Source organism: Pleuronectes platessa, chromosome 1 (assembly GCF_947347685.1).
Source record: "Pleuronectes platessa chromosome 1, fPlePla1.1, whole genome shotgun sequence".
NCBI classification, from domain to species: Eukaryota; Metazoa; Chordata; class Actinopteri; order Pleuronectiformes; family Pleuronectidae; genus Pleuronectes; species Pleuronectes platessa.
Window position 1 is genome coordinate 3,683,857 of NC_070626.1, and position 15,221 is coordinate 3,699,077.

At 42.7% G+C, this 15,221-nt stretch overlaps 1 protein-coding gene across 2 annotated transcripts in view; it reads right to left on the reverse strand.

The window, feature by feature from the left end:
- Positions 1–15,221, reverse strand: part of arnt2 (aryl-hydrocarbon receptor nuclear translocator 2) — a 53,179-nt gene that overhangs the window by 34,006 nt on the left and 3,952 nt on the right. Inside the window, exons 2-5 of one of the 2 annotated variants that reach the window (XM_053422124.1) lie at positions 12,782–12,893; positions 11,165–11,212; positions 8,367–8,568; positions 6,857–7,070 (exon numbers count right to left, since the gene is read on the reverse strand). In XM_053422124.1, coding sequence (XP_053278099.1) covers positions 6,857–7,070; positions 8,367–8,568; positions 11,165–11,212; positions 12,782–12,893 — 576 coding nt within the window. Of the gene's footprint in view, positions 1–6,856; positions 7,071–8,366; positions 8,581–11,164; positions 11,213–12,781; positions 12,894–15,221 lie in introns of both variants that reach the window. The other variant, XM_053422118.1, reaches the window with a different exon arrangement.

A 15,221-nucleotide genomic window follows, 5' to 3' on the forward strand; every position in this document is an offset into this window, starting at 1 on the left:
CGCACAATGACGAGATGCTTTTGAAATTTATTGGACACTTTTTATAACTTTTAACCGCACTTCGGTCTCTTCGGATCACTGGGAGAATGCCTGCAACACACGGCGGCATTGTTTACACCCGCGACCAGCTGATCGCCCTGAGGCACACTACCCTCTTGGCCGGAGAGAGACCCACCATCCCGGAGGAACTAAAGAGGAGACGGCGGGGCTGCAGAGCGGGGCTTAAACGGAGGATGGAGAAGAGAAAGTTTAAGCCCTTCATCCCTGCAGTAATCACTGGAAACGTGAGGTCGCTGGCAAATAAAGTGGACGAACTGGAAGCGCTCATCAGGACACAGAGGGAGTACAGGGAGTCCAGTATTGTGTGTCTCACGGAAACGTGGTTGCACGAGCAGATACCGGACTCCAACGTCACCATTCCTGGCTTCCAGACGGTTCGAGCCGACAGAGACACCATCGCGACCGGCAAGAAGAAAGGAGGGGGACTCGCCGTGCTCGTGAACAACAGGTGGTGTCACCCCGGGCACGTCACCGTTAAACAGCGTGTCTGCAGCCCGGACATCGAGCTCGTCGCCGTCGGACTTCGTCCATATTATTTGCCGAGGGAGTTTACCAGTGTTTTCGCCATCAATGTTTACATTCCTCCATCTGGGAACGCAGAAGCAGCGTGTGACGTCATCCACACTGTGACTGCAGGATTAGACACAACACCCCGGGGCCTTCATCATCATCACAGGGGACTTTAATCATGCTTCCCTCTCATCCACACTCCCAACCTTCTTCCAGTTTGTAAAATGTGCCACCCGGGAAAATAAGACTTTGGACCTGCTGTATGCAAATGTTAAGGATGCATACAGCTCCACTGCCCTGCCACCACTGGGCAGGTCAGACCACAACCTAGTCCTGCTCTCACCATCATACAAGCCTGTGATTCAGCAGCACCCAGTCACAGTGAGGACAGTGAGGAAATGGTCTCATGAGGCCATGGAAACACTGCGTGGAGCGCTGGAGGCCACAGACTGGGATGCTCTGTATGAGCCACATGGTGAGGACATTGATGGCCTGACTGACTGTGTCTCTGAGTACATTGGGTTCTGCATCGATAACACCATCCCCACTAAAGAGGTCCGCTGTTACCCAAATAACAAGCTGTGGGTTACAAGCGACCTGAAGGCCCTTCTCAACGAGAAGAAGAGGGCCTTTAGATCACGGGACAGAGCAGAACTCAAACGGGTTCAAAGGGAGCTCAAGCGCAGCATCAGGGAGAGCAAGGACAACTTCAGAAGAAAACTGGAGCACAAACTGGAGGACAACAACAGCAGGGACGTCTGGAGTGGGATGAAGGAGATCACTGGTTTCAAGAGGAGAGATGGGGGAGCAGCTGGGGATGAACGACGTGCGAACGAGCTGAACACGTTCTTCAATAGGTTCAACCCCAACCCCCCCACCCCCAGCGGACCCTCCACTGCTTCTACGACTGCGTCTCTGAGCAACAACCCCCCACCTCCCCCCATCACCCCCTGCCCCCCACCACCCCAGTCACCATCTCCCCACACCCCCCCGCTGGCCTTTACCACAGACCTTCTCACACCTCCCACCCCCAGGACATCCTCACATCCCCCACAGCCCCCCACCACTTCCTGCAACACAAACATCTCTGCACCACCCTCAAACCCACCACTGAGATCCCCCACCCCCCTGTCTGGACTCCACATCACAGCCAGCCAGGTGAGGAGAGAGCTGGAGAGGCTCAAACCGAGGAAAGCTGCGGGGCCGGACCGCATCAGCCCTCGTGTGCTGAAGGCATGTTCCAGCCAGCTCTGTGGAGTTCTCCAGCACCTCTTCAACCTGAGCCTACACCTTCAGAGAGTGCCAGTGCTCTGGAAAACATCCTGCCTGGTCCCAGTGCCCAAAAAAGGACGTCCTGCTGCACTGGAGGACTACAGGCCGGTGGCACTGACCTCTCACATCATGAAGGTCATGGAAAGACTGGTCCTGGCCCACCTCAGACCGCTGGTGGGCCCATCACAAGACCCCCTTCAGTTTGCATATCAGCCTCATGTTGGGGTTGATGATGCAATCATCTACCTGCTGCAGAAGGCTTACTCCTCCCTGGACAGACCCAACACCTCAGTCCGGATCATGTTTTTCGACTTCTCCAGCGCCTTCAACACCATCCAGCCCAGACTGCTGAAGGCCAAACTGGAGGGCACGCAGGTGAGTGCTCCCCTCATCGCTTGGGTCGATGACTATCTGACGGGCAGACCGCAGTTTGTGAGATTACAGAACTGTGTGTCTGATCGTCTGATCAGTAACATCGGGGCCCCCCAGGGAACTGTGCTGTCCCCCTTCCTCTTCACCACATACACTGCTGACTTTAAGCACTGCACAGAGACGTGTCATCTGCAGAAGTTCTCTGATGACACGGCCATTGTGGGGTGTGTTGAGGGCGGAGGGGAGGCTGAGTACAGGGACCTGGTTGACCGCTTTGTGAAGTGGTGTGGGGAGAACCACATGCAGCTCAACGTGAAGAAGACGAGGGAGATGGTGGTGGACTTCAGGAGGAACAAGCCCCTGCCCTCTCCTGTCTGCATCGGTGGGACGGCTGTGGAGGTGGTCCCTGCTTACAAGTACCTGGGTGTCACACTAGACAATAAACTGGACTGGTCCACCAACACAGAGGCCGTCTACAAGAAGGGCCTGAGCCGGCTTTATTTCCTGAGGAGGCTCAGGTCCTTCAACGTCTGCAACAAGATGCTGCAGATGTTTTATAAGTCTGTTGTGGCGAGCACCATCTTCTTTGCTGTGGTGTCCTGGGGTACGGGCATCAAGGCTAAGGACACCAACAAACTGAAAAAACTGATTAGGAAGGCAGAGTCTGTGGTTGGCTCTAAGCTTGTCACCCTGGAGGAGGTGATGGAGGACAGGATGCTGGCAAAACTGCTGGCAATCATGGAAAATCCCTCTCACCCCCTCCACAAAACACTGGACAAGCTAAGGAGCAGCTTCAGCCACAGACTCATTCAACCCCGCTGCTCTAAGGAACGATACAGGAAATCGTTCCTCCCAACCGCAATAAGACTATACAACTCCTCTACCTCTGTCAGAGCCACCATCACAGAACTGATCTAAATATACCTGTCTCAATTCATCATTTCATACAATAATATTGTCTTTTGCACACTCTGTCTACATATTCTTACACTCACAGTATATTATATTATCTATTGTATCGCCAAATACTTATATTGATACCCGTACTATATATCATATATTATATCATACTCTTTGTATATTCTTTGTATATATAAGTCTATATACACATATTTTATTTATACATGTGTACATGTTATTATTATTATATTTTACTATTATTATTATTATATATACTGTTGCTGCTATTATTACTATATACTGCTATTATATTGGTATAATTACTATCATATATAAATATATATTATATACTATATATACTGTACTATCTTTTATATAATGTCTAACAATAACATTACCATCATATCATCAGTACTATTACCATCATCTGCCACTGCACCTTATCTACCTATTTTATCTTTGGTTTCTGTTTTTATTCTTTCTACCGCAATATTTTATATTTTATATTTTATTCTATTGTATTGTATTTTATTGTATTCAAATGTACCGGCTGCTATGACGACTTAATTTCCCCTCGGGGATGAATAAAGTAATCTATCTATCTATCTATCTTAAAATGTATTTTATATTCGGTCTACTGATTATATTAAAATGTAACTTCTATTGTGATTGTCAGGTCTAATAATCACTGGTTGGTTTAGGTTGTGGATATGCAGACAAGTCCAGGTATGGAGGTAAAATAACTACCAATTTCAAACCTAAGTAGTCAGTGCTAGGTGTCTGGCAAGAGGTTGTCATTGGAAGTTAGGGAAAAGCAAGTACTTTTGGTTTATTGTGAAATGGATGATGAACGCAATGACAAAACCATTTATTTATTTTTGGGATGACAGTTATTCTATGTCAGAAGAGCTCCATGCTCCAAAAACCCTCACAGAAAAACAACAGAATATCGTTTAAGGAGCTGCTCAGATGCCATCAATGCCATCAGTCACTTATGGGTGAAACTGTGTGATGTTGCTCCAGCCGTGACAGGTGAGCCTAGTGGAATAGCTTCCCTGATGTGCAGTAAAGTACAGAAATCTAGAGAAGAGGTTGTGAAAATGAATTGTACTACATGTCAGGCAGCTCTAAGTGCTAGAGAAGCCCAGCTAGGTGAGGTTATGTGTCATGGTGAAAACTATTAATGTCAGTCAATCAAGAGTTTCACTGAGAACGTCAGAGGATCCTGTTGGAAGCTGATGCACAACAGCTGCTGGCAGACATCACACTTTTGGTTGGCAATCTGAACAGATTGAAATCTTGCAAAAAAAATCTGGGCTGAAGTAATACAACAATGCAATCATTGGTTTTTGAGACTCAAAATCACTGCTGCTCATTTCCCAACTCTGCAGGAAATGACCTCCAGTTTACCAAACAACAAAATTTACGTGAAAATTATGAAATTTGTTACTGTACTCACATCACTGATTTCATTGGCTTGCTGCCGTTATCCATAACAAGTGAGTCTTCTCCATGCTGAAATTTGAATCTCCGATTTGAAACCAAACCTCACCTGAGAGCAATACTTGCATCACTATAACCGTCAGGGGGAATATTCACGGGTGACTGAAATGTCATATTTACCGCAGATTTGACTGTTGCATTGGGTAACATTAATCATTATTTACAAACAGCTCCACAGACTATCAGACTTTTAACTGATATTTGCAAGGTCTGGGACAGAGCATGTCATAATAAGTAATTGTGAGATGTGATGAATTCATTGCAGAGGAAATACACCAGATAGGTGCTGAGAGGGCAAGACTGAGGACAACAGCCGACAGTCACATTACCATAATCACTGATGCATTGAGCACTAGGGTGAGGAGCGTCAGCCCAACAACCATCTATTGAGGATATATTGGTGCAGGTGTTGGTGTGTGTGTGTGTCTGTGTAGGACCAGCGGTAGAGAAGGAGAGAAAAGACAGTAAATGGAGTTAGAAGGGGCTGAATGAATGCGCACAGCCATGAAAAGAGAATTTAAAGATATATGAAAAAATTCAGTCATTACGTGTTGAAGTGGCGGTGGTTACAAACTCATCATCATATGGACACTGAGAAGTGTAAAAATACATTTAAACTAGGGCGTGTCAAAAGACATCAGCTGAGTCGTGTTGGTGTATCTGCATGTCAGGGCGAGCAAGAGAGAGAAAAGATGAGGTCAGGATGGACAGAATTAATGGATGCATAAATATATAATTTAATATGTAATACGTGCCATTTCCTAGGTCAATTATTTATAGAGTTAAATGACTTTGGGAGAAGGTAGGCAATTATATTTGCAAAAAAAAGGTGAAACTGACCCATACAATATTATCTGACAGTTTTTTCGAATTTTCTTTTAATCATGAGCACTGATTCCTTTTCCTAACTGTGCTGTGCAGAAAGAAAGACAAGCACTAGTTCACACACAGACTCACACAAGGTGTAAGCAATGCCTCCAACCCTGGTATGGCTGGTGACTAGCCATAGGAATAAACAGATCTCCACAATATTAATGACCTCAAGAAGATTCCAAAACAGTAAATCACTTCTTATTTATTCAGTGAATTACAGACAGCGACAACTGGTTTGTGGGTAGACAATCACTTGTTCCACTTTAGCTGAGGAATGTTTTTTAGTCCCTTCACATCTGCAGGCTGGAAAAACATGGCTCAACGGTTCAAACAGTCAAGAGCAGTAAAAGGAAAAGAGCCTCCAAAACCAGTTGCTTTGGTTCAACTGAATGAAACTTAACCCTGACAACTGCTGGCACTTCAAAGGCTTCATCGAGCACTTTTGTGTGGGTGCATGCTCACATGTGTATCTTTAACTGTCACACCACTACATGGAGATGACTGTGTTTTGCTGTTTATATAGGCCTTGTGGGTGTTCAGTGAGATGAGGAGGGCCTCTGGGGTCAGATGGACAAACTGACTGACACTTGAGTTGGAATATGTCTTAACAATTGGCTTAGGAGTGAGACATCTTAGTGTTTCGTGTCATGACACTGTGAATAAGTTGAGTTTATGGATGAAGAAGCTGTAAAATACAAGGTGTGTGAGACTGACAATTCTACATCAATGCTACATGAGTCTTGGCAGATTTCTAAATTAAACAGCATTGGATCAGCATGAGGGCCAAATAAACTTGATCAGGACACAACTAGAAATAAGTGACAATTGTGTTATTTATTTATATAATTTTGACACTGGAATTATAGTTGTGTTTGTTTGTGTATATGCAGTTGGGGAGGCTCTCGAAGCCATGTGATGACTCTTAGCCAACCCTAACAAAGACAAGCAAATAAAAACTCAGTGGCTCGACAGTGAAACTGTGCAGCCTCCACAGTGCCATGGAACACTGAGAGGATTAACAAGACTGTGTTGCCCTCTAGTGAGCACTTTTTAAAACACATTCTAACATTTTAAATGTCAGTGCCATATTACACAGTAACCGTATATATCAAGATTTTTATGAAAGATAGAAGATAAGGAGATTGGGAAAAAAAGATTATATTTTTGCCTAAACCTGGTAAAGATTTCATGTCGCTGGATAGAAATAAAGTGATTTCATACTGCAATTGAGAAGAGACCGAAGGAAAAAAGTCCAATTTGAAGTAGAGGCTTTGGTATTTTTGAGTTTAAAGAAGTGAGCACTTTGACATGAGACATTTTGTAAACCACAAGCTGACTGTTAGTGAAGTGGCAGTACTTCCTCTACCTGTCATGGAGTTCTCTGTGGTGCTCAGTTGTTCCCTCAGCTTGTCAACATCGTCGGGGTGGACCTGCTCATACAGAGTGCTGCCAAACCATTCGGATACTGGGTGGTTCAGCACCGGCACCACTGAGTCAGACACATAGATGACTCGGCCCGTCTCTGCTGCGACAACAAACAGGAATCCGTCCGCCGCCTCCAGGATCAGATGTTTTAGTTCCTACGGGCAGTGGAGAGGTTCATCAGCACAAAGTCTTCACCCCACACACACAAACCATCACAAACAAATGACATCAGATATGTTTACTGATTCTGTATCGTTTAAACGCCACGTCTTGTTGAATCTATGCCACGAAGAATTAAGGCAGTTCTGAAGGCAAAAGGGGATCCAACCCGGTACTAGCAAGGTTTACTTAATAAAGTTGCCGGTGAGTGTATATATCAGGGGCCAGGTGAATGAGGTTCAGGGTGATGTGCCACCAGGGCTTAGTGCGGGTGAGAACCCTGGCAGCGGAGTTCTGAACATATTGAAGTCTGTTCAGGATGTTGGCAGTTAATGGTTGTGAAAAGCTTTCTGGGGTGGTTTGCTGGTTGCCAATGAGGGAGGAGTAGTACTGTGTATTTGTGTGAGAGAGAACATCCTTGTATGGTTTCTCTAGGTCTCCAGCTGGACAGTGAGGCCAGATATTTTTTGGAGCGGCTCCAGTTGACGGCCCTATGCTTTCATGGTGCGAAGTTCAGCTGTGAACCAGGGCACAGGGCAGGTGTAGGAGATAATTCTGACTTTGAGGGGGGCAAGAGAGTCGAGACTGAGGGCGACAAGCCCATCGTCCATGAGGCCAGATGTGTCGATAGTGAACAGTGAAAAGGACGGCGTGATGGTCAGAGACTGCCAGGTCAAGGTACTGCAGCTGGGAGATAATTGTGCAAGTAGAGCATATCAAGTCCAGTGTGTGACTTTTGGCAAGGGTGGGACCTTGAACATGTTGTGTGATGTCGAAGCAGTCCAGTAGTGACAGGAATTCAGTGACCACTGTGCAGCTGGTGGAGTCGACATTAATATTTAAGTCACCGAGCAGGAGTGTAGATGGAGACATCGAGCAGATGGAGACGAGTAGGTAGATCAGGACAACCTGGAGCTGTGCGGGTCGAGACAGGTTGAAGGCGACATAATCAAATTAGGTGGTATTGGGTACTGGAAGCTCTTTAACCAGGAAGTCGGCTCTCTTTATTATGGCCTGCCCACAAACCCGGCCTATAAAGCAGGGCTTTTGAATAGATTTACCCATTTTAACATAGTCGACGCTTTATGAGGGGATGAAGGAGCGTGTTAATGTGGCCCTTTCAGTTATTTTCTGTAGATCCAATTTAAAGAAATATGTTAATTGTTACATGTTCATTTGGATATGTAAATTTTTTCTGTTCAATGCCAAAAAAAACGTAGCCATTGAACATGTTTACATCGTATTTTTAAGTTTTAAGCTGATAAAGCTCTCTTTTTTTGTGAGTACAGTACCTGTTCAGTGAGAAAGGAGGGCTTATAGGCCCCATCAGTGGATGTGTTTCCAGTGCCCCTCATGGATTTCATGTGGGAGACAGCCATACGCAGGATGGTAAGCTTGTCAGGTTTCCGGGCTAAGGCGCTGCAGGTGGGGACCATGTCCGACAACTCTGTGATGTACTGAGTCATTTTGTTGCGTCTGCGTCGCTCAATCTCACTGTGGTTCTCTCTGAAACAGAGAGGAGTAGTTATACACTTGTAGAGGGTTCAGACAGGTAACCAGCAGCCTACCTTGTTTTAACTAATGAACTATGATGCAACTAAATATTATTTCTGTACAAACCTCTCCAGTATTTTGACCATGATACAGGTTTTCTTAAGGTCCCTAACCTGCAACATGTTATCTGTCTGAACTGAAATGGATAATTTTTACATTATATCTCTTTCTATACAAGTGACAGCACACTGTTTGGAATAAGTAAAAACTGTCGGGATCAATGTTATGGAAAAAACAAGGTATGATATATAACTAAATAAAATTGCTTGCCAACTGCCCTTTTTTTATTTCGCAGCATTTCGGAATTTGAGTTTTCCTCTCAGGGAAAGATTACGTGCAAACAACAGTGCAGGTCAGCCAGTAGTAAAGTTTCTCACTGACTAAGGGGACTTTTCTTTCACACAGCAGGAGGGACACACATGATGCCAAAAAGAGACTCTTGGACACATTGTGCTCTGGATTTCTGAAGACACTCTGCAGCTACCTCATGCTGAAAGAAAAGCCACTGATAATCCATGAACTGACCTTCCCACTTTTTATGATATCAAATTTGGATCCCAAAAATAGATAAATTAAAAGCCAAAAAAATGTGTTTCTTGTTGAATATTGCTATTATGAAGGCGGGGGGAGGGGTCCAAATCACACTCGTGTATGTAAGCACATCCATCAGGCAGGATGCCGCAGGTTTACCTGCAGGTTTCGAAGCAAGCACAGAAGATTCTTAAGTTGTGCCTAATTCTCACGACACACACGACCAAAACAGCTTCAGCTGATAAGTTTAGCTGACTCAAACATTCCTGGTATGAAAAGTGGCCTCATTGTAAAACACTGCCATTTGATTGGTTAGAGATTAATACATTTCTATGAGGTCATTCTTTTTCAATTCACTTTTAAGCAAAGTTTAAAACAGATCCTCTTTTAGTGGTCTGATAAGAACTTTCATATTGATTGTAAAAACTAACTAGCAAATACATCTTTCCAGTGTATTCATAAATAATTTTTTTATGACAGTAATTCACTTTGTATGGATCAGAGCAGGTGTGACGTTTGAAGTTTGTGGTACAGCCTGTTGATCCCTAAGCCAATGGAAAATCCTCTTGGGCCCCAGTTGTTTCGGCCTACCTGGCATATCTCTCCCTATACCCACCAGGAATCTGATCATCATCATACCTGCAGAAGAGAGAGAGCAAACATGTAACACACTGTGAATACATACAGATGAAAAGCATCATATAACTGCTTCAGAATCCTTACTCTTCACCTACAATTGTTGTAACATATTAATGCCTGACAGGTGACAGTTTCTATATGATAATAAAAACATAAGCAAAACTAAAGAAAAAAAACAAGCTGTCGTGACATGTGTGTCACATGCAGTAATATCATTTTCTGTACTACTCTGAGGGAGGTCAGGATACAAAACGAAGCTTCTCTCACATTCTGGGAAAGTGGACTTTTTTCATCTCAGTTACATTAATTTCCCATCTTGTCTGCAAACATCTCAGAGGACAAGGGTCTTCACTCAACTTAACAACAGTAAAGTGAGTAAAGCAGCAATGTAGGGGGTGTCATTTGAGCACACTTAGGTTTTAAACAGATACTCAGTTTTCACCCTTTTTCCCACTGAAAATGGACATAAGCATTATAGAAATTTGTTGAGTTTACATAAGTTATATATCTTGGTTAAAGAGTCAAATAAACCCCAAACTGTATTTACTCAAATTCAAATCACGAACAAAGCCACAAATCATGTTGCTGAAATTGGACTGGATACACCCAAATACTTAACAGTCTGTTGTGTGAGGTGGAAATGTGACTGTAATGACATTAGCTTCTCCTTAGTTACCTCAATGTCCAAGATACTGATGTTACATCCATCAAAATGCTAAATCCTCCCTAAAATATTGTGGATTGGATTGAATCCCTCTGTCTGTGTGCAGCTGTACATTACTACATAGAGAGAAGCAGGGAGACAGCAGCAAATGTTCACTTTTATGGGAATAACATATGCACATAGTGCATATACAGTGGTCATTCTTGCTGTGCTAATAACCGCCGTTCCTCAAGTGTTCAGCAGAGAGCAGCTCCTTCTCCCATTGTTACCACTCAACTTAGAAACAAATCCACTGCTCTTTCCTCAGCTCGAAACTAAAGTACTTACTGTACACCCTACATTCTTACACAATTTGACAACCAAGAAAAGGAAAAACAAGCTGAGACAAATTAAATGTGGAGGACAGTTGAGATGCAGTGACAGAGTCTCTCCTTAAAAAAAACGAATACATTAAAGAGCACTGTATTTGTGATGGAGTGAAAGAAAACGTTATGAGGTGTCAATGCTACAAACACAGGGCATCTGCTGGGTTCTCAAACACAACTTTGGGACTCTTTTTAAACAGAACCGTGTAAATTGTAAGCGATTTACAATCAGAGTGTAGTAAATTGTATTGTACCAGCAGATAACCGAATTATCTCAGTGAAGTAGTTTAAAAGCATTTCAGTCCAGAACAGTTTTATCTGCTTTCTGTGTTCTCACCTTGAAAATTTGCTAGGTCCCTCTCCATCTTCATCATCAAAGTCCATTCTGAGAAACAAGGAAACACAGTTACTACTTATATTACACTGAACGACGACAGTGTTCCCTCAGGACTAAAATCTCTGCAAGACATACAGTTTATATAACATATAGGTGTATTCACAGTGACCTGAGACAATAGAAAACATCAGTTCTGCTGCTGCGAAGCGACAAAGTTGTGTCTGATGCCAAATTAACTAAAAGAGCAACAAATAGACCCCAGGCACATAGATGATCGATACTGTAAAAGCCAAAATCAGCACATGTTAGAAAGGCAAGTGTAAAGCACTCCTCCACCATATTCTACAGCCTCAATCTAAAACCGCCATTTACAGATAACTTCCACTTTAAGATCATTTTATTAGATAATAGTTATATAACACGCAGCTCCAGAACCCAAAACTTCACCCACATAATTTAAACTCTATAAAAAGATATATAAGATATTGTGCATTTGCATGTACATTAGTGCTTAACCCAGTTTAAGAAACCTGGATGGGATTATTATCCTAGCATTGAGAAACCAAGGAAAAAGGTATTGTCAGAATATTCATATAGGCAGGGAAACTAACAAAAGCATCACTGGTGGCTTGCAGCAGCACTCCAAATTATTTGTAATACTTTGGCACATATACTAGATGAAGAGTGCAAAAGAAAAAATAAAGATTATATTACAAGTTTATTTGTTAAGTTTACAGTCTGTGCAGTGCGACAAGAGGGAAAGACCAGATGAGACAAGAGTCAGAGGAATACGTGGGGCCAGTGTGAGGGGGGTTTAATTTATCTACAATCAAGAACATTTTATAGATTTATAACAAATTAAACTTGAGCTTTTCATTCATTCAACTCATTATTTTAATTCAAAAGACCACAAGACTAACTCATGTTTATAAGTTATTATGTTGGGAAATTAAAACAAGACATTCTATATTAACTTAATGTGAATCAACAAAACTCACAGAGTATTGTGTTTTAGGTTAGCAGGTCTGAGAACACGAATCTGACAAAAGCACTGTTACTCCATTAAACAGTGTGAGATAACTGAGTAAAAGAACACCAGGTTGTTAATTATTAACATGGACCTGTTATCTAACATTACCAAAGATGTGTCTACCAAAGCTCCCAGAAGCTAATTTGCAAGAGTTAGAATTTGCAACCTGGTGATTTTGGAACATCCTCAACAGGCAGGTTTGCTGTTACATCAAACACAACCGAGGGAAGTTTTAGTCACAAGATGATGAAGCAAATACCCTGAGGATTTTCTGAAGGATATGATGTATAATGACCTGACAACTGGTTGTTTTCTCTCAAGTTCAATATCAAAATTAATAATCCTCCACCCAAATGATGATAAAATGCATCTCCAACACTGTAAACGGGTTGTAAGAATACCTGTATATAACTTCTACAGTTTAAAATGTCCCTAGCTAATGTGACAAAAAGCAAGGAACAACTCTTATCCAGCCCCTGGGGACTGGATAAGAGTTGCCCCTAGTGTTGTTTTCATGTTTTGAACCTTTGTTGTAGTAAATACATGTGTAGTGGTTTTCACAGCAGGTCAGCAGTTAGAATACTCACCCTCCTGATCTCCTCTTGCCCCCGCGACCTGCCACAGCACCTCCCATCCTAACCTGGCCAGCACCAACTGCTCCGGGCATCCCTACCGTCACTGGCAACTCACTGCCCATCTCTGCAGGATACAACAAATACATTGAACCAACAGAGGGTTAGTACAAGAACAAACAAAATAGAAAAATACTTGTCATTATTAAAACTCATTACGGTACCTGCATCCACAAAAAAAATTCTAAGGATACACAACCTTAATTTGAGGGTTTTTTCTTGTAGGAAAAACACATTAATATTATCCTGCTATCTTAAATATGTGAGTAAATATCCCAATACACTGACTACTCGATAATGCGTAGATAACTATAAGTCCACCAAGGTGCAAACTCACCTGGCTTTTTAAGGGAATCACTCTGATGGTGTATTCCATGTTGCTGCCACAACACATCTATGATTAATTAAGTTCAACCCACCGATGCGCCTGGCCAAGCAAACTTTTTTCCATGACTTGCTCATGAGCTGTAGTTGGTGCTCTTACATCATCAAATATAACCTTAAATGGTAATGGTTAAAAGATGAAAATCCGGCCCTCAGAACATTATGGATAACATTGTGGTTCAAAAAGTCTTTCTTTAGTCTCCAGATCTATATTCCACAGCAGAATTGAGAACTGACTGGGACACTTGTCTGCAGAGACGTGCATAGTGAGGCCTGGAGCTCTGCCTGGATACCAATCACTATCTGATGATGTTTTGGACATACACATCCTTTTTCTTGCACAGGCCCTTTAAGAAGCTTTTAACAGTAATGACAGAGGTAAACAATGTGCCGGCTGGCCAATTAAAAGCACCTGTGTTATGTGTCATTGAGTTTGAGGAAGTACACTGCAAGCCAGAGTAGACTCCATCATCCTCTCATACCTCCCCATTTCTCTTTCACTGCATTATTTCCCCACTCGTTCATCCAAAAATCCATTCTATTTGCTCAAACTGTTTTCCTCTTTACCTCCCCGCTCTATTCACTCACTCACTCATTCAGTCAGATGCAATGGATTGGCCAAACAAACCCTCTGGTATGCACCAGTGAACCAAGTAACATAGTTAATATTTGATAGTGTGCATTCCCCCTCCGCTTTGCTCCCAGAGCAACACACAAACTGGAGCTCAGGGCCTTCCAAGAAGCAGTTTTCCATCATTCATTCATGAAGTGGGTATGAGTAACTCATGGATGTAAACCAGCATAATCTGATAAAGAGAGATCTCCATCTTCACAAGTGTGGTCACTCAGCTTGGTGGGTGAACTGACCAAATGTGCACTCTAATAAAACAACTTAAACAATACCTTACCTAATTTGAGAGTCTCACTTATCTACATTATTGGTGTATTGGGACTTGTCAGATATTCTATTAAAATCTGTTCATCTGCATAGCAATTATCTAAACAAGGTTAAAAAGTTAATGACATATTAATGGAAATGAAAACAAATAATAACAAGTAAGGTAAATGTAGGGACATTCAACCAAATTTGAATATATAAATTGCAATAACTTGCTTCCTGAATGCGTCTACTGGGACCGCTTGATTGGTATCAAATCTTACTTCCTTGCTTAATACACAATCATTACTGTCCACAACCACACTCACAGAAAAGTAAAAATATGTTTAATGGATTATGAAGCTGTACTAGTTCATAGGCCATCAGCTGAGCAGGCATTCTTTTATTTGATGGCCAGGATATTATATTATATATATTATATACCACCTCCGAAAGTGGTCTGAGTGGTCCGATCTTGAGACATAGATTTAACGAAACATGGCTTCTTTATTCCAGCGAACTCTATATTTCCATAAATGTGAGTCATTAAGAAGAATTATCTTTACAGCTATGAGAGTTGATATGGGGGTAACACTTAATTAACAAATAATCCCATGACGGAGTTAATGTCCAACAGTGCATATACGAGTGTTGACAAAAACTAATCTGGTTCAAGTGAAGACTTTAATTCCAAAAAGAGTCAATAATTACATTAATACATTTTACTGACTGGACTTCTTCCCAGGACTCCTTGTGCTTATCATTTGAAGATCCAGGATCACTGCTGCGGCTTAACAGCGTGAGACATCCACGGTAATTGACCCTCAGCAAGAGTAAAGGCCGGCGCATGCTTCTGCAACTGCCTCGGCGGCGTTTCACGCAGCTGTGTCGCAGGAGTCTTTGTCGTTCATGCTTCCCCAACCTTCCCCAAGCGCTGCGCGTCTTATAAAGCAATTCCCCGCCAGAACACTAGGCGGAGTTATGTTTTTTGTCGAAGACGACCTTAGAGATGCCTTCTTTCTTCTTCGTCGATTGTTTATTTACATAGCCACTGCGGCTCCTCGTAGCCTTTTTCTGGCGGACAAATCCGCCAGTCAGTGACGGGTTATACAAGCGATCATACTATCGGATCTC